General features: G+C 44.3%; 1 protein-coding gene and 1 long non-coding RNA gene across 4 annotated transcripts in view; one reads left to right on the forward strand and one right to left on the reverse strand.

Annotated features, from left to right (window-relative positions):
- LOC134910544 (uncharacterized) overlaps nucleotides 1–20,932 on the forward strand; it is a 263,414-nt gene that overhangs the window by 144,612 nt on the left and 97,870 nt on the right. The gene's annotated exons all lie outside the window — the stretch shown is intronic.
- Nucleotides 1–20,932, reverse strand: part of AP1AR (adaptor related protein complex 1 associated regulatory protein) — a 192,138-nt gene that overhangs the window by 33,452 nt on the left and 137,754 nt on the right. For 2 of the 3 annotated variants that reach the window (XM_063918677.1, XM_063918666.1), the window contains exons 5-8: nucleotides 16,006–16,102; nucleotides 7,745–7,843; nucleotides 4,023–4,078; nucleotides 528–598 (exon numbers count right to left, since the gene is read on the reverse strand). In XM_063918677.1, the coding sequence (XP_063774747.1) occupies nucleotides 528–598; nucleotides 4,023–4,078; nucleotides 7,745–7,843; nucleotides 16,006–16,102 (323 nt within the window). The remainder of the gene's footprint in view (nucleotides 1–527; nucleotides 599–4,022; nucleotides 4,079–7,744; nucleotides 7,844–16,005; nucleotides 16,103–20,932) is intronic. The other variant, XM_063918687.1, reaches the window with a different exon arrangement.

The raw sequence follows: 20,932 nt of genomic DNA on the forward strand, positions 1-20,932 counted from the left end.
GATTGATTGCTATGGACAACTTCTCCACTATAATCACTGCTTACTACATCGTGTCTATGGTTACAAAAGTGGAAACTAATAAAATGTAGGGCTTTATAAGCTGTTCATTTTTGTTTACCAAAAATTTTTGTCCCGTTAGTCATTTCTGAAAAGATAATTTATATGAAATAACATGGTCCAGTGGAACACATGCACATTTCTGTGAATCTTGTTACTGCTAGAATTCACACTTAGAAGAATGTGAGAATTTACCTTACCATCATGTTTCTCTAAAACATCTATAATTAGTAGGATTCTTAATACAAACATAACAAATCATCGTATCAAATAGGTTACTTGTCATACATTTGGTCAAAGGGAATGCAGCACTAATAAATGCATCACAAAAAAATGCATGCTTTGCATAGCTGGATCTGTAAACGTTCAGTAAACTAGCAAAATATTTCTTTTTAAGGGACTCCCCATTTATGATTTTAGCATACTGAAAATATTAAAAGAAAAAACAAAACCTATTTCACATGACTTACTGCTATTTCTGACCGCTTCATACTGCACCTTCACACCCTGCAAGTACGATTCAAAATCCTCTGCTACTGAGCTGTAACGAGTGACAACAATAGAGAAGTTACTAATATTCAATAAGGAATTTTACCATAGAGGAATTTCCTGTATTCTATTTACTGAGGAATGACTCAATCTCTGTTATAAGCATACTTGCAACTGGGTGTGGTATGTTAGCTAGACTAGACTTAGGTCGACAGTGTCTAGGTCGACCACTATTGGTCGACAGTAAGTAGGTCGACATGGTTTCTAGGTCAACAGGGACTCTAGGTTGACATGAAAAAGGTCAACATGAGGTTTTTTTTTTTTAAATTGGTGTCGTTTTATTTGTAGAGTGACCGGGAACCCCAATTAGTGCAATGTGTCCCCTCGCGTAGCTCGCCATGATTCGGGCAAGGTGCCTCGCTCCGCTACCATTGCGCTCAGCACAGGTTACCGTTCCCAATTGTAGTCCACATGGATCGTAAAGTATGAAAAAGTGAAAAAATATGGGGGGGAAAATGTGAAAAAACTCATGTTGAACTTTTGTCATGTCGACCAAGTACATGTCAACCTAGAAACCATGTCGACCTATTAACTGTCGACCAATAATGATCGACCTAGACATTGTGACCTAAGTCTTGTGGACCTAGAGACCGGATCCTCTTGGAACTTACTTTAAGGTGCATATTAACAGAAATAAAGGGTGAAATGAAAAAGCCTTCAAATCATAGGTAGTCATTAGATTACATGATTCCTGCGAGATAGTCAATAGAGTAAAGCGGCAGTTAGTTTTAAGTCAAATACAACCTGGTTTTGCCTTTGAACTAATTTCCCGCATTACAATATAGAAATGCCTTTCTTGCCGGAATCCCGCCCACTCCCACATCACAGGTTATTACATTTGGCCTGCAAATGTATTTTTTTCTCTCTGGTTTTTATCTATGTCTATTGGCCATAATACAGCGATAAGGCACAGAGTATTGCCCGAAAACAAAGTTTTATATAACTGTTACTGTAAATTTTGTATACTACTCTCCATAAAATACATTAGATTTCCTTGATTGAGAGTAATATTACTTCTGCTATGTACTTAAATTTTGGTTACATGTTGTTTGTTCTACTTATGATCAGTACTTTGTATTGTTTTTATGTTTTAGCCCTTGTATGGCACTTTGTTCATTTACATAAAGACAATAATAAATACTAATACATTACTGGTCTTCAAGAAAATGGCAACCATGAGATTAGAATTTGCGTTCTGTATAACATATAACCTATTTATCTGATTTAAATGATACACTTAATTTTCTCACAAATGTATAAATCCCTTACAGAACCAAATGAGAATAGTGGTTCCTATTCTCACAAATGTATAAATCCCTTACAGAACCAAATGAGAATAGTGGTTCCTATTCTCACAAATGTATAAATCCCTTACAGAACCAATTGAGAATAGAGGTTCCTATTCTCACAAATGTATACATCCCTTACAGAACCAAATGAGAATAGTGGTTCCTATTCTCACAAATGTATAAATCCCTTACAGAACCAATTGAGAATAGTGGTTCCTATTCTCACAAATGTATAAATCCCTTACAGAACCAATTGAGAATAGAGGTTCCGATTCTCACAAATGTATACATCCCTTACAGAACCAAATGAGAATAGTGGTTCCTATATATTTACTTAATCTTATTTTGTTTCCAAAGATCACCAAAATGGTGAATGCAAAGTTATATGGTGGACAATTTATTGTCACACATTCTTTCTTTATAAACTTTCTTCATTTGATTAGAAAGGACACAGACAGATTTGCAATACACAAATTTTAAATTGATTGGGTCCGACTGCAGTAAGATTGCTGATGTGTCCTTAATTAATGTACAAAGGTCACTTGAGGTGCAGCAGGCTACACCCTTGATTAAGTCCAACACTTTTGCTTACTGAGACTGGCATCAAGTGACAAGAAATCAGATTTGAGGAGTCCTGTAATGCCACTTCCTATTCTAGACATGGTGTTGGACTGCATTTCAGCCATTCTTCTTTGACTCATCTTCCAGATAAGCCCTAGACTTTTAGCTTTAAGTATTTAATATATAGCTGTAATTTATGAATAAAGAGATACTGCACACAAGTGGCCCAGTAGCTTTCCTTACCATCTTGCTGACATTTAAATACAAGCACAGAATAATTTATTTGGAACCCTTTGAGGGGGAAAACTCCCAGTCATTTAATCAAACCAGAAATACTTGGGTATATGCCTGGATGCTACCTTTCATTTGCATATTGAAATCCTTACATCCCAAAAGTATTCCAAACTGGGCTTGCCCATAGAATCAAATCCTGTCTATATCCAATGCACAGAAATTACATTACGCAACAAGTGGTAATGGGAAGTAGTTCATGGACAGCCCCTCAAATTTACCTTAAAAAAAGGGATGCTCTTTATAACTCTACCTGATGTTCTGTTTTCCCTTAGGACTATAAAACACACCATTGGGATATCCTGTCAGATCTAGGCTGGCTGTTACTACAGTCTAGTTGTAGTACTTTGTCTATCTGTCCTTCAGATACTTTCTTGACTGGTTACCCAATTACCCACAAACACTTCTCATCCTTGCTGCTTACAGCACATACTATCTAAGATCAACATCCAGAAGCCTCTTAATGATTCAGAAAATTCTGTATCTGGGCACTCAGGCTTCCCTTACTACACTCCCCATATTTTGGAACATCCTATTGATTCTGCCAAATACTGTTTGATACCCTTCTGAAATCTTTTAGAATTGGTCATTCAGCTCCGTAAGTATGTTTATTATTTGTAATATGGGGCCTAATTCAGACCTGATCGCTCCTCTGCGAATTTGCAGAGGTCTGCGATCAGACAGTCGCCACCCATACAGAGTGAATAACCGCCCCGTGCAAGTCTACATACGCCATGCGAAAAGCTTTGCAAATGTCAGCCAGCTGCAAATCAGTCCGCAACTCACTCACCATCTAGTGATTTTTCCAGTCTGTGCGTGGCCCAGGACTTACTCATACAATGCGATACAAACAGGCTGATCGGGGTCGGAGCTGATGTCACACATCCTCCCTGAAAACGCTTGGGCACGCCTGTATTTTTCCTGACACACCCAGAAAACGGACAGTTAACACCCCCAAATGGCTGCTTTCTGTCAATCTGCGTTCTCCTAGCGATCAAAAGAGATGCAGAATTTTTTTTGCAGTTTGGCCTCGCACCTGTGCATTACGATCCGTACGCATGCGCGGTCGTTCCATAAGCGGCCTCTGTGCGATTTTCGCACAACTGTGATCAGGTCTGAATAAGGCCCATGGTCCCAACTGTATATAATGCAATCAGGACACAACGGAAAATGCAAGAAGTGTGTATTTCTTTCTGCTGGGGGAATAAATAAAAAAAAAAAAAAAAAAAAAAACTGTAGAAAGAAATATAAATGAATAGTGCAATATATAGTTACCTTTCCCCATTTTTAGCAGCTTCAGCTCTCTGTCTCATCCACTGCAACCTGTGTTGCTAAAAGAGACCATGATATTGTTACACTGTCTTAGACACAGAGAGCAGTCACAAATATCAGCATACACCACATGGCCTATTGCTCTATTAGTTTTAAACAGATTAATATTAAAAGACTTCTCATGATCTCCAGTTTGTATCAGACACGGATTGCCACTATGCACTGCAAAGCACGGGATGTTTTTTACTATAAAATGCTCCAGAGTAAAAAAAAAAAAGGGTTGGGGGCAGGGCTGGGATGCGGGCGGCACCATCCTGTTCCGCCCCCGAACTAAAACTCGGACCAGTATGGTGTTGTATCAAATGGCGTGTGTATATACCAGTGGTTCCCAAACTTTCTTGAATCACGGTGCCCTAGAGTATCAGCATTTGTTTCATGGCACCCCTAAGATAAAAGTTTATTATTGATATATTTTGGGGGGAAAATATTAAATGAAATAAATTGTGCCTACCTGTCATTCTTAGGTTCAGTTATGTGGTGGTGTACAGTTGTGCTTCTGTTAGTCCACATGTTTTATGATCGTCAGCCACTAGCACTGGTTTTACCTGTCACATTGACCATAAATAATTTGATGTGGTCCTTGACCACCAACCCGAGGCAGCACACAGTTTGAGAACACCTGGTATATACAGTACCTATAGATTTCTTAAATGGTTCCTTGGGTCTAAGCTTTACTTTAACTATTCTTTCTGCTGTAATAAAAGGTGTTTAACCTTTTATTACAGAAGGTTTGTTTATACACGTCAACTTGTATTTCAGGTTTAGTGCTCCTTTAAATACTGAGAATTGCCATGTGTATAGGACTGACTAGATTGCAAGAGGATTTTGATGTCAAGAAGAAAATAAAACAAACAACAATATAAGAAGCATGGTAATGGGCTATTGTTAAAATAAGTATGTAGCAGGATGAGCGATGTTCAAGGGAGTAGCTACCATATGTGCAGGGAGTGCAGCTGCTATAGGGACACCTTCTCTGTCACAGTTACATGTGTTCTATACATCTTTCACAATTGGTAGATACATGTTGGCCCTTACAAACTGTTGCCTTAAGGTCTACAATATATCTAGGTACAGCCCTGGACCTGCTCATTGTAATGTGGTATAAAATAAACTAGAGGGCATTATTATGTTATATAATATGAACTGGGGCACTGTAATGTGGCACAATATGAGGTGAAGGCACTATAGTGTGGCATGATATGAACAGGGGGCACTGTAATTATAATGTGAGGTGGGGGAACTGTGTGGTATAATGCAGGGGTGGGCAACCGATCCTGCCTGGCCCGCTGTCTCCCATCAGTGTGCAATGACGAGCGGCCCGACTGGCTGAGCCGCTTGTCATTGCGCAACACTGCTGCCAGACGCGGCGCCACTGAGGAAAACCCGGTCACGTCATAGGGTCTGCTACCCGGGATTTCCTCTGTGATGTCATGCGCTGGGCAGCACGGGGGCGGAGCCACAGCAGGAGCGGCGAGCAGCAGCAAGGACTCCGGGGAGCGGACAGCAGCAGTGACTCCGGGCAGCGGACAGCAGCAGTGACTCCGGGCAGCGGACAGCAGCAGTGACTCCGGGCAGCGGACAGCAGCAGTGACTCCGGGCAGCGGACAGCAGCAGTGACTCCGGGCAGCAGCAACTCCGTGAAGTACGGGCAGCAGGGATCAGGCAGCGGATCATCTTCCACTGTGAAAAAAGGTAAACCCCCTGCCCAGCCAGTACCTGAAATGGATCTGTACGGCAATATGGGTTCGGGGGGGGGGGCGGGAGATAAAAACTGCTATATAGGTGGGGGGAAAGGGGGGTAGGGACTGCTATATAGATTCAGGGGGAAGGGAGGTAGGGACTGCTATATAGGTTCAGGGAAGGGGGCAGCGACTGCTATATAGGTTCAGGGGAGGGGGGTTGGGACTGTGGTGCATGCGCAGTTCAGACCCGATTTACAAGATATTTTGTGTGTGGCCCTCGACTATTCACTGGAAGTGTTAAGCGGCCCCCCAGCTGAAATAATTGCCAACCCCTGGTATAATGTGTACTGGCAGCCCTACAATGAGCCATAATGTGGGGCACTATTATGATTCATAAAATAAACTAGGGCACTACTATGGGGCATATAATTTACTAGGGCACCACTATGGTTCAGAAAAAGAACCAAGGCACTTTCAGGGCATAAAATAAACAACTGCACAAGAAATATTGCTATGGGGCCCACAAAGTTCTGGCTACATCCCACTGCTACATATAAGGAAGGGGTTAATACCTTCGAATTCAGATTATTCCAGCACTTCCCATATGTGGTGAAGTTTGGATCTTTATAAGACCTCCAGCTCAGGGTTGGTGTTTAAGGAGGATGTTAGGACACACAAAGCCTGTATTTGCTGGAACGTGTAAATAGTTCTCCACTCCTGTTTTTGTGTTGTCACAATAAAAAAGATTCCACTGAACTAGACTACAGACTCACTACAAAGCCGTTAAGTTTAAATTGGAATGTAGGAAAATGCTCCATTACCATAGTGTCACACATTGGAAAGTTATCTAGTAAATGTTGAGTATACACTTCTATCTCATGCAGTAGCCTCACTGTACTTACAAACCTATTCTTGCTCTCTGGAAGGGCAAGAGTCATAACAATGCCGGTGACCATACTTTTACATTTTCCATCTTTACACTTACCAGAGTTTTACTACAGATGTGTCCTCATACATCTAGCCTCAATACGCTATGCAGAACAAGATGTCTGGCATGAGTGAGCTGCCAGGTCCCATGCTTCTCTAACATCGGGAGTCTTTTTATTTATTTTTATTTTTTAATGACGAAACTGCGTCTTAGTCGCAACACAATAAGACTAGGACGCACAAGGCGACTGTGCGGATTCATTTGATGACACTTGTATATTGTGTGTGACAGAGTCTGTATACGGAGAAGAACACTGTAGCACCTTCATGTAGAGACTCAGACTCAGTCGCACTTACTGTAGATACACTATATAATCTGCATAGTCTCCTCCTATGTCCTAGTCACATTGTGGTGCGACTTAAGGCCAGTACTGACGGGAGAGATGTGTGCTGAGTGATCGTAACACAGACCGCTCAGCACACATCTCTCCCCCCACTCAGCACAGCGCAATGTGCTGAGCGAGGGGGGACGACAACAGGGGGCCGCTCACTAAATAAATAAATAAACCCCTAAATAAGTCCCTTAATCCTGAAACACAAGTTGATGGAACAGGACCCTCAAAAATCTAATCTCATGACAGGATAGAGTATTGGCCATAAAAGAATGCAGATGAGGGCTTGCTAGTGTGCTCCGTTACTCCGTTAAGGGCAATTGAGGCTCTACAGTGGTTTCTTCAAATATGGTTGACGAAAACAGTTTAAGTGTACCATGGTCACACATCTGAAGTATTGAAAGATCTGAGACATTTGCTTCTGTTGTGTATTTACACGTTCATGCACTTTAGTTTCAATATCTTCAGTGTTATATAATAACCTAGTTGAGCTTTATTCTATGGCAACCAGATAGCCGCTTAGAATAACCTGCAGAACAAGAACGTCTGATGATTTACTGTAGGTCAGAGCACATTGTGGTTTCAGCACCAGGCTACCAAACACATAGCATTCATATAGCAGTGACACAGAATAAGCTGTAGTAGTGGGGTTCCCATCCCTCACCTCCAATATATTTCTCTGCTTGGCTGCCCTGGCAGCTTCACGCTGTGCAGTATATAAAGTCTCCTCTTCTAGTTTTAACTTCTCCTCCTGCAAGGCTAACTGCATATGAACAAAACAATAAGGGTTAACAAAATCAGAACCTGTCTAGCTTTCCCTCACGATTAGAACAGAAATAATTAATAAAATAAACAAAATCATGCAAGTAAAATATTAAACAAAAACAACAATACTTACATTATAAACATTAAAATAAAGCATACATGATGTAAAAAATCACAGAAACAGCTTATCAGACATATGTGGTTAAGAATGTGCATAAATCTAGATAATAGGTTGGATTTATGTAGTAGGTGCTGCTAGACTAGGGGGCGATTAGCCAAACCCCATAAAAGGGGCATATTTATTTATCTGCAGGTCTTTCCATGGGAGGATAGCATCGAACTTTAACGCTTGGTGCTATTCAATTTAAGCTAACTTCCTCCCAGGGTAAGCCCAAGACTAATCAACATTAACCCATAGATTCCGCGTTAAGTGTGTGGAGCTGTGGGATAGCACAGCATCGGTAATGGCAAAAAGCTGTACCTACTGCAGATTTCTGTTAGTACCTCATTAGGATGCAAACAGAAATGCGGTAAATGGAGCCTGTGGCCTTACCTTGTGTTTCAATTGAAAATCCTCGGGCACTGCTACAAGCCCGTGGTAAGCCCTGTGGCTAACTGAATATGCCCCTTATGGGCCATGTGTCATTACTTGTATAAAACACAAAAAAAAAAAACACAGAAATATTTCCAATGGGTAGGATAGCTCTTAATAGGATAGAAGATTAAAAGTAAAAAAATAAAACAAGGCCTATATGTTCAGAAATAATACATAGTCATACCTAGTAGTATTGTTACCTACTGGCCAAATTGTAAATCTACATATATATTGTTAGTACTGGAGCACAAAAAAAGGAAGTAGACACTATGGGGGAAATTGTGCGAACGCCTTTGCCTGGTGTTTGCGGGGTGGGAGGGGCATCGCTTCAGCGCTTACGGGGGCGTTGCAGCACCGTTGGGGGGGGGGGGGTGCGGTCCGGACCGTTTGCGGGGCGGGCAGCTGCGCGATGTCACACGCAGCTGCTGCAACCAAAAATAGGATTTTAAATACCTACCGGTAAATCCTTTTCTCGTAGTCCATAAGGGATATTGGGGACAGCCATAGCCGTGGTCCTAGCATTAATATTGCCAATCTCTTTAAGGGAGTCACAGATGACTCTCGCCGTGTCCTGAATGTGATTCAGGAAAGTAACAGTATTAACTAAGGTCGTATCACCTGAAAGACCTTCCTTAATTTGATTAGCCCAGGAATAAATTGCATGTGTCATCCAGCAACCTACAATGACCGGCCTTTGAGCAACACCTGCAGCAATGTAAATAGATTTCAGAGTGGTCTAAATTTTCCTATCTGCCGGGTCCTTTACCGTAAAGGAGCCCGGAGCAGGTACTAACGCCTTTTTAGAAAGGCGAGAGACTGAGGATGTCTACTGCTGGAGAGACTGCCCTGAAGGCAGGAAATTCTGGGAAAAGGGTTATGTATGCAAAAATCGTTTTGACACTTGATATTTCTTGTCTGGATTCTTCCAAGCTATTTTAAATAAGTCATCCAATTCCTTGGAATCAGGAAATGTGACTGTCAGTTTTTCTTTTGGGAGGAAAAATGACTGCTGAGTAGTAGCATCCTCCAGGAGGAGCTTTAACACATCCCTAATAGCCAATATGAGGGGTTCAATACCCTGTGTAGGGGTGGAATCCCCACTTATAGGGTCCACATCATCCCCATCATCCAGTATATCATCATTAGTATCTGATAGAAGTGCAGGTAGAGCATGTTTTTGTGCACCTGTAGTAGACAGGGGGGGGGGGGGGGGGGGGGGGGGGGGGGGGATGTTTAGCAGCTAGATTTGCCACTGCTTGTTGCAGTTCCTGAGTCTTATTTGCATTTGCAGTGAGCTAAGATGACATATCAGACATCATACTTTTGATAGCCCCCAACCAGGGGGGATCTGGACTCTCCCCCACATTGAAATCAGCATTATGAGATGGCCGACTACACTGCTCACATGATATTGAGCCAGATGAACTAGGAGAGAATCTAATGTAATATACACTGCATAACTTCTGTTTTACCATGTTGAAGCAGAAAACAGTAAGAATACACACACAAACAGTCTTATACATATCACAAGCCTGCCCTACTGCATGTGAGAGAAGACACAGGAGAGAGGACCCTAGCGCACCCAGCGCTGCACAGCCCCAGTGAGGCTGTCAGTGTTTTATATAAACACAAACAGTGAGACAGTAATATGAGAAATCCCACAGAGGGATGTTACTTGTGCACAGATATAGCGGCACTCCCCCTCTACACCCGGTATCAGCAATCCAGGGACTGATATGGAGGAGCTGTAAGGCTGCTGCTATGCAGAGGAAGGTGCACCAGAGCTAACTTTGAATATTTATACTGGCTATGTCTCCTAATGTATGTAGCCTCACATAAATGCTTGGTACACCAGTTATATTAGCCAATCTCACGCAGGGGCTACACCTCTTCCCCCCCCCCCCCCCCCCCCCCCCCCCCGGAGGGACCCGTACGCCTCACCCGCGCTTCTGCCTCACAGGGAACCGGGGGCCCCCCCGGTTGGTACTCACCACCAACAATCACCTTCAGGCAGCGTTAGGGGTGTGTGGCATGCTGCGGCTGCGACAGCCAAGGTGCCATGCCCTGCTGAACACAGCCCCTCAGGATGGTAGTCCTGCTGCGGGGAAGCAGCTCTGCACCTCAAGAGGCTGGTGACCGCCCCTCTAACTCCCACGGTGCAGGTATGCTGTTGCCCAAACAGCATACCGAAAGAAATAAAACTTTAAAAGAAATTGAAGAATATCTCTGGAGCTAGCAGAGTGTGCAACCTCTCCTGAGGGCACTTTATTCTAAACGGAGCTGTAGGAGGAGGCATAGAGGGGAGAAGCCAGCACACCCAGTTGAAGAAATTTAAAGTGCACTGGCTCCTTTGGACCAGTCTATACCCCATCGTACTAATCTGTCCCCAATATCCCTTTGGATGCTGGAGAAAACATGGTGGGTAGCCGCCTGCCTTCGCAGCTAGGCTGCCTTAAACATGCGAAAGCATTGCCGCCGTGCAATGCTTTCACATGTTTGTAGAGGGGCAGGACCCAGCATGAGGGGCGGACTTGCCCTCTGCTGGGCGCCCCCCCGCATGTCAGTGTAATTTTTTTTTTTGCACATCTACGATCCATGCTGAATTAGGCCCTATGACAATCCAGGAAGCCATGACTTAAGTTAGAAGTAGTAAGCTGGACGTGGAAAAGTACCAGACATAACCACTAAAGAACTTCAGAGGATGGCATGCAGATAAAAAGAGGACTCCAGAGAAGAGCTTGGGTATATCCTGGTAAGATGGAAAATGAAAAGTCCATGCTTCAAGATGAGAAGACGAGACAGGGTCGAGGGTAGCTTTTGCAGAATGACTGAGGTGGTGATATACATTAAGATGGTACAGAAGCCAAAATAGTGCAGAATCCAAGATGGTGTCGAGGCCCTAATTGGGCACAGGCCTAGGAGGTGTAGAGGCACAGATGAATATGAGGAAAGAATGGCACGTTAAGCAGCTAATGTTTGCTGCAGGCCAAAACATTCTAGTGACAAGGGTGTAGATGGAAGACGCCAGGGGACCACGAGGTTTCTCAATCCCAGTTTCCGACAGAACACATACTTTGGCCAGCCAGGGTAGGACTTTCGTGAAACTGGAGCTGATCAGGAGCAAGTTCAAATGACCAAAGAACTAGTAAATTCTAATTAGTGTCTGCAGTGTAACATTTAAAGTATATGCTGTATATTATTATTCAAACTAAGGAATACAGACAAGTGATGGTCATAGAAACAAAATTTGCCTTGTAGATATTAATATAAAATGTTGCTTGACAGTTTGAACTGTTCCACTGACAAGTACCAATCTTTATATAAAAACAAAACAAGAAAAAATCATGAATATATATCTACTATTGAGAGTAATAGTACATACTGAATTGTACTATTGAGAGTGTATTGACATTTGGAATGATAATTTGTTTCGGCATTTGTACTGCAGGAAAGTTAAGGTGGGTACACACTGGCCGACATATCGTCCGTTCTATTGAACGGCCGATATATCACGGGTCCGTCGAGCAGTGTGTACGGGCGATATGTCTGAACTCTGTGGTTCACAGACATATCGCGTCGGCCCCGCAGCACAGCAGACGGCCAATATATCTACTGATATACTGGCACATCGCTGTGTGTGTACAGGCGACCAGCTGGCCGCCCGTACACATGCTGCGGTGGCCGGCGGGCGCCCAGTTCACGACATCAGTCCCCAAAGGGTTCGGGCAGTGTGTATGCACAGAACACTGCCCGATCCGTCCATAGATATATCTGCGATCAGTTGATCTGCAGATATATCTATCAGTGTATACCCACTTTTAGGGGGACTTGAACGTTTGGTTAAGACCGCAGGTAAAATGATTGGGGTACAGTTGCAGAAAGTTTACAAACTCTGCGAGAATAGGGTCCTAAAAAGAGCTCACGGTATCATGCGCGACTCTGTACATACATATTGTAGGTTGTTTCAAATATTACCATCTAATAAAAGGTTTACAAAATTGATGCCACGTGCCAAGCGACTACATGATAGAAAAAAAAGCTGTCAGCTATTCATATGTTGAACCATAATACTGTTTAGCATGAATGTGTAAAAGGAATTGTACAGTCCGTTCTTCTACCACTTGTCCATTCTCCGTGCTAGTGTTGTACTTGTAATTCTGTTTAACAATTCATTGCTTGTTTTGTTTGATGACAATAAACTGTATTATTATCTCTCCTCCCACTGATTGCATGCTTGATTATCAGATTTGTGGGTTCATCTGGTAATGGTCTTCTGTGAACGTCGCCTGACACGGCTGCAACCCGTGCTACAGCCCCCTTTCACACAGCGCTCACCAACTCGGCATATTGCTGGGTTGGTGACGCTGGTAGTGACGCGGCAGGGGCGGCGCTGGGAGATCACATTATCTCCCAGCGCCGCCCTCCCATACACTGTGAACGGGAGCCGTGTCGGGTTGAACACGTGTTCAACCCGGCAAGCTACCCAGGTAGGATTCCCGGATCACTTGATCCGGGAATTTGCAGGGGGACCCTTTTCCACTAGGGAGAAACACGGGTAAATGCGCGCCCCCACGCATTTACCCGTGTTTTAAAAGCTAGTGGAAAAGGGGTATTATTATTTTTGTTCATTTAAAAAACTCAGCAGAGCTGTGCACTGGGGATTACAGGACATAACAAAGAAAGGCCAAGAAAGGACAATAGTGAAGCATAACTACTTAGAACACAAAAGCTGGAGTAATAAAAGCATAATACAGTGCATAAGACGTAATAGGACAAGTCCAAGTGAATAAAAGACGAACACTGTATCAGGTAGAGGCAAGAATAAAAAAAGTGGACATGGTGTAAGCAGATGAGAAGAAAAGAGGAAGGAGGGACCTTCTCGGAAGAACTTACAATCTAGTCTGTGTTGATGAATCCAACACAGGCAACGGTGACACAGAAGGCGGATGTAGGAGTAGGGAGGGTGGCCATCTTCAGTTTGAAGCATTGGAGTAGAGTCTACATAGGGATGAAGGGGGGAGATCATGGGTGTAGAACAACAGGAGATGTGTTACATGGTTATCAGTAGGGAGTCGAAGTACCCCCTTGCCAGCAGAGTGTAGAGGTCATGAGGGAAGGTGTAGTAAGATGTATGAAGGGGGGGGGGGGAAGACACCTTTATAACATGCACAATAAGGAAGTTGCATCAAATACTGTGATTTCACAAGTTCCAAATGAGATTGGGCATTCCCGTGTAGCAAAGTTTAAAGGATGCGTTCATAAGAATTCAGGTTACCAGACTTAGGATAGGGCAGATGTAAGAACACACTGATTGTCTTCAAGTAAACCAGGTGCATATGCTAGTAAACACGGATGCGTACAGCTCTGTAATGCGTGAATATAGGCATTTTTCCATACATATCTTTTGAGCAATTTACACCAGATTTACTTCTAACCCCACTGCGTGCTGTACACAATTAATGGAAAGTAAACATTAAATTGCTGTACACAAACAAAGTATATACGCTGCTTTAGTTCAAAGTTTTATTTAAATAAACAGCCTGTAACACTAACTATATTGAGATGGAGGGCAGTTGTAAGAAAGCAGGAGAGGACAGACTTAACGCCTGCACTCTAGAGCTGGAAGTGTGTGTAGCACATAAGAGATTGAAAATTGCACTTAAGAAGTAAGCTTGAACATATTAAGGGGCATATCAAATTAGCCACAGGGTTCACAATGCCCGGAGTTACTCAATTATTCTGGATTTTCCCCGCATAACCAATAGAGTCCATGTTAAATGCTGGAATCTATGGGTTTCAACTTGTGTTAAACCCCAAAGGCTACATCTAAAGTAGATATTTCCTTGCAGCTCCAAATGGCTAATTGAATATGCCCCTAAGGTTCACTATATATCTATGTTATTTTGCTCCATTTTAGAACATCACTAAAACATACCTTAAATATAAGGAATATTGGGGGAGATGTATTATAGCGCCATGGGTCATGCCGCTATAGCACTTCCTGCTTCACCTCATTACCGAGGCGAAGCAGGAAGCCACACAGACAAGATGTATCAACAGCTTGTCTGCCAGTGCAGGGGAGTGAAAACTCACCCTTCCGGCAATCCATGCCAGAGCACACAGCGCAGGTGTCGGAACAGTCAGTAGCACATTGCAATGCATATTGGTGTGCTATCTTTAGATAGCAGCGCTGATATAGACATGGCGGCCACTGTCACCGAGCACACACCGCCATAGTAATACATGGGGGAGAAGCGGTATCAGAGCACTTAACATGTGCTGATACCAGTTTCCCCCCATAATGCGGTTTCTTACATCTACCCCATTGTTTCCTGTGAAAATAAGATGATTAGGACACACAACATTCAGTGTGAGAACAGGATTAACGCTGAAAGTACTGTAGGAAGAGAGTAAAGAAACCGCTTATACTGAAGCTACATAAACATAAGGGCCATCTCTGTGCTCTTATCAATTTGTTGTGAGGTACATTCAGCCATGTCAACCAGTACATCAGAACAACAAGAACACAGAAGCACCTATATACGCTCAGTCTGAGAAAAAAAATAAAAAAAATCACTTCCTAAAAGCACAATTTCTAATCTCTCTGTATAGCAATACAATAAAGCCAGGAGGTGGCACAAGGCTCTTCCACTTTAAAAAGAAACATCTTTATCAGTACATGTGGTTTATATGCAACTGAAGAATCTGGCACATATAAGGTGGATATCCAATTAGCTCCGGTAATTTACCGGGGCTAATTGTCCCGCCGGGGGCTAGCTAATTAGCCCCGATAAGCCGCGTCACGGAGAAGCAGAATCCCCGGAAACAGCCATGTTTTCATCCGAAAACGGGACTGTTTCACACAAAAACACACAGGTTTCACTGAACCTGTGTGTGTTTTCGGGAGAAGGGTTTTTTTTTTTTTTTTTTCTTTTACAGGCGATCCAACTGGATTGCCTGTAACAAAAAATATTGGTGAAACATCTGAAAAAAATGTTTTTCGGACCCGATGTATTACCAGGGATAATTGGATATCCGCCTAGTAGAAGCGTAAATGTCAATACATGTTTTAAACTTCCTTCTGTGGTAATATGTCAGGTTAATAACTACAGCATCATAAGTCTAAAGTTCAAGACACCTACTATAAAAGCTAGTACGAATATCCACTGAAAAACATCAGCTATTAAACCCCTGACCTCACAATAATCACTTTTGTTTTTATAAACTCCTTTAACAGTATATTCGTGATGCTTAGTTTTAGAAAACAACTTACAATTTAGGCCTATGACTTGACAAGTAAAGATGTATGTACACCTGGGACAGAAGGGGACCAATGACAAAACTGCATAGAAATCAGTGACAGCAAACAGGAATGGATATCTCGTTGGAGGGGGAAGGGGGGGGGGGGGGGGGATCAGTAATGCTTATATCTCGACCGGATGCCAAATTGACAAGTTGTATCAATACAATCTGGAAGCGTTTTTATTACAGAGTGTAAGAGACTGATTATATATACGCTTTTAAACCGTGGAAACATTAATTACTACCAGAAATCATTTTATTACCTCATTTTGTATCCTGACATCATCACCTATCTGTCGTTCAACTATAGAGTTGTAGTGCCTTTCCTTTAAATCCAATATTTCTTCTTCACTTAAGGGTCTGTGAATAGGAGAACAAAAATAAGATTTTACTCACCGGTAAATCTATTTCTCGTAGTCCGTAGTGGATGCTGGGACTCCGTAAGGACCATGGGGAATAGCGGCTCCGCAGGAGACTGGGCACAACTAAAGAAAGCTTTAGGACTACCTGGTGTGCACTGGCTCCTCCCACTAAGACCCTCCTCCAGACCTCAGTTAGGATACTGTGCCCGGAAGAGCTGACACAAATAGGAAGGATTTTGAATCCCGGGTAAGACTCATACCAGCCACACCAATCACACCGTATAACTTGTGATACTATACCCAGTTAACAGTATGAAATATAACTGAGCCTCTCAACAGATGGCTCAACAATAACCCTTTCGTTAGGCAATAACTATAAACAAGTATTGCAGACAATCCGCACTTGGGATGGGCGCCCAGCATCCACTACGGACTACGAGAAATAGATTTACCGGTGAGTAAAATCTTATTTTCTCTGACGTCCTAAGTGGATGCTGGGACTCCGTAAGGACCATGGGGATTATACCAAAGCTCCCAAACAGGCGGGAGAGTGCGGATGACTCTGCAGCACCGAATGAGCAAGCTCTAGGTCCTCCTCAGCCAGGGTATCAAACTTGTAGACTGTTGCAAAAATGTTTGAACCCGACCAAGTAACAGCTCGGCAAAGTTGTAAAGCCGAGACCCCTCGGGCAGCCGCCCAAGAAGAGCCCACTTTCCTCGTGGAATGGGCTTTTACAGATTTAGGGTGCGGCAGTCCAGCCGCAGCATGTGCAAGTTGAATCGTGCTACAGATCCAGCGAGCAATTGTCTGCTTAGAAGCAGGAGCACCCAGCTTGTTGGGTGCATACAGGATAAATAGCGAGTCAGTTTTCCTGACTCCAGCCGTCCTGGAAACATATACTTTTCAGGGCCCTGACTACGTCCAGTAACTTGGAATCCTCCAAGTCCCAAGTAGCCGCAGGCACCACAATAGGTTGGTTCACATGAAAAACTGATACCACCTTAGGAAGGAATTGGGAACGAGTCCTCAATTCCGCCTTATCCATATAAAATACAGATAAGGGCTTTTGTATGACAAAGCCGCCAATTCTGATACACGCCTGGCCGACGCCACGGCCCACAGCATGACCACTTTCCACGTGAGGTATTGTAGCTCCACGGATTTAAGTGGCTCAACCCAATGCGACTTCAGGAAATCCAACACCACGTTGAGATCCCACGGTGCCACTTGAGGCACAAATGGGGGCTGACTATGCAGCACTCCCTTAACAAAAGTCCGAACTTCAGGCAGTGAAGCCAGTTCTATTTTGGAAGAAAATCGATAGAGACGAAATCTGGACCTTCATGGAACCCAATTTTAGGCCCATAGTCACCTCTGACTGTAGGAAGTGCAGAAATCGACCTAGCTGAAATTTCTCTTTTGGGGCCTTCCTGGCCTCACAGCACGCAACATATTTCCACCATATGCGGTGATAATGGTTTGCGTTCACTTCTTTCCTAGCTTTAAATAGCGTAGGGATAACTTCCTCCGGAATGCCCTTTTCCTTCAGGATCCGGCGTTCAACCGCCATGCCGTCAAACGCAGCCGCGGTACGTCTTGGAACAGACAAGCCCCCTGCTGCAGTAGGTCCTGTCTGAGCGGCAGAGGCCATGGGTCCTCTGAGATCATTTCTTGGAGTTCTGGTTACCAAGCTCTTCTTGGCCAACCCGGAACAATGAGTATAGTTCTTACTCCTCTCCTTCTTATTATTCTCATTACCCTGGGTAAGAGAGGCAGAGAAGGGAACACATACACCGACTGGTACACCCACGGTGTTACCAGAGCGTCCTCAGCTATCGCTTGAGGGTCCCTTGACCTGGCGCAATATCTTTGTAGCTTTTTGTTGAGGCGGGACGCCATCATGTCCACCTGTGGCCTTTCCCAACGGTGTACAATCATTTGGAAAACTTCTGGATGAAGTACCCACTCTCCCGGGTGGAGGTCGTGTCTGCTGAGAAAGTCTGCTTCCCAGTTGTCCACTCCGGGAATGAACACTGCTGACAGTGCTAACACATGATTTTCCGCCCATCGGAGAATCCTTGTGGCTTCTGCCATCGCCATCCTGCTTCTTGTGCCGCCCTGTCGGTTTACATGAGCGACCGCCGTGATGTTGTCTGACTGGATCAGCACCGGCCGGTGTTGAAGCAGGGGTCTAGCCTGACTTAGGGCATTGTAAATGGCCCTTAGTTCCAGAATATTTATGTGTAGGGAAGTCTCCTGACTTTTCCATAGCCTTGGAAGTTTCTTCCCTGTGTGACTGCCCCCCAGCCTCGAAGGCTGGCATCCGTGGTCACCAGGACCCAGTCCTGTATACCGAATCTGCGTCCCCCTAGAAGATGAGCACTCTGCAGCCACCACAACAGCGATACCCTGGCCCTTGGAGACAGGGTTATCCGCCGATGCATCTGAAGATGCGACCCGGACCACTTGTCCAACAGATCCCACTGGAAAATCCTTGCATGGGACCTGGCGAATGGAATTTCTTCGTAAGAAGCTACCATCCTTCCCAGGGCTCGCGTGCATTGATGCACCAACACCTGTATACGTATTAGGAGGTCTCTGTCTAGAGACGACAACTCCTTGGACTTCTCCTCCGGGAGAAACCCTTTTTATCCTGTTCTGTGTCCAGAACCATACCCAGGAACAGTAGACGCGTCGTAGGAACCAGCTGCGACTTTGGAATATTCAGAATCCAGCCGTGCTGTTGTAGCACTTCCCGAGATAGTGCTACTCTGCCGAACAACTGCTCCCTGGACATCGCCTTTATAAGGAGATCGTCCAAGTACGGGATAATTATTTCGGCCATTACCTTGGTAAATACCTCGGTGCCGGGGACAGACCAACGGCAACGTCTGGAATTGGTAATGACAATCCTGTACCACAATTTTGAGGTACTCCTGGTGAAGAGGGTAAATAGGGACATGCAGGTAAGCATCCTTGATGTCCAGTGATACCATGAAATTCTCCAGGCTTGCAATAATCGCCCTGAGCGATTCCATTTTGAACTTGAACCTTCGTATATAAGTGTTCAAGGCTTTCAATTTTAGAATGGGTCTCACCGAACCGTCTGGTTTCGGTACCACATTTTGGAATAGTAACCCCGGCCTTGTTGAAGGAGGGGTACCTTGATTTCACCTGCTGGAAGTACAGCTTGTGAATTGCCGCCAGTACTACCTTTCTCCGAGGGCAGCAGGCAAGGCTGATGTGAGGTAACGGCGAGGGGGAGTCGCCTCGAACTCCAGCCTGTATCCCTGTGATACTATTTGCAGAACCTAGGGATCCACCTGTGGGCAAGCCCACTGGTCCCTGAAGTTCCCGAGACGCGCCCCTACCGCACCTGTCTCCACCTGTGGAGCCCCAACGTCATGCGGTGGACTTAGAGGAAGCGGGGGAAGATTTTTGATCCTGGGAACTGGCTGCTGGTGCAGCTTTTTCCTTCTTCCCTCGTCTCTGTGCAGAAAGGAAGCGCCTTTGACCCGCTTGCTTTTCTGAAGCCGAAAGGACTGTACCTGAAAATACAGTGCTTTCTTAGGCTGTGAGGAAACCTGAGGTAAAAAAATTTCTTCCCAGCTGTTGCTGTGGATACGAAGTCCCAGAGACCATCCCCAAACAATTCCTCACCCTTATAAGGCAGAATCTCCATGTGCCTTTTATAGGCAGCATCACCTGTCCACTGCCGGGTTTCTAATACCCTCCTGGCAGAATGGACATTGCATTAATTCTGGATGCCAGCCGGCAAATATCCCTCTGTGCATCCCTCATATCTAAGACGACGTCTTTAATATGCTCTATGTTAGCAAACTATTATCCCTGTCTTAGAGTATTAATATTATCTGACTGGGTATCAGACCACGCTGCAGCAGCACTATTTATGCTGAGGCAATTGCAGGTCTCAGTATATAACCTGAGTGTGTATATACAGACTTCAGGATAGCCTCCTGCTTTTTATCAGCAGGCTCCTTCAAGGTGGCCGTATCCTAAGACGGCAGTGCCACCTTTTTTGACAAACGTGTGAGCGCCTTATCCACCCTAAGGGATATTTCCCAACGTGACCTATCCTCTGGCGGGAAAGGGTACGCCATCAGTAACTTTTTAGAAATTACCAGTTATTTATCGGGGGAACCCACGCTACTTTACACACTTCATTCATTCATCTGATGTGGGAACAAAACACTGGCTGCTTTTTCTCCCCAAAAATAAAACCCCTTTTATGTGGTACTTGGGTTCATGTCAGAAATGCGTAACACATTTTTCATTGCCGAGATCATGTAACGGATGTTCCTAGTGGATTGTGTATATGTCTCAACCTCGTCGACACTGGAGTCAGACTCCGTGTCGACATCTGTGTCTGCCATCTGAGGTAACTGGCGCTTTTTTGAGCCCCTGATGGCCTTTAAGACGCCTGGGCAGGCGCGGGCTGAGAAGCCGGCTGTCCCACAGCTGTTTTACGTCATCCAGCCTTCTATGTAAGGAGTTGACATTGTCGGTTAATACCTTCCACCTATCCATCCACTCTGGTGTCGGCCCCACAGGGGGCGACATCCCATTTATCGGCCTCTGCTCCACCTCCACGTAACCTTCCTCATCCCACATGTCGACACAGCCGTACCAACACACAGCACACACACAGGGAATGCTCTGACTGAGGACAGGACCCCACAAAGTCCTTTGGGGAGACAGTATGCCAGCACACACCAGAGCGCTATATAATGCAGGGATTAACACTATAACTGAGTGATTTTTCCCCCAATAGCTGCTTGTATAAACAATATTGCGCCTACATTTAGT

The sequence above is a fragment of the Pseudophryne corroboree genome, chromosome 1, assembly GCF_028390025.1.
Source record: "Pseudophryne corroboree isolate aPseCor3 chromosome 1, aPseCor3.hap2, whole genome shotgun sequence".
Classification (NCBI taxonomy): domain Eukaryota; kingdom Metazoa; phylum Chordata; class Amphibia; order Anura; family Myobatrachidae; genus Pseudophryne; species Pseudophryne corroboree.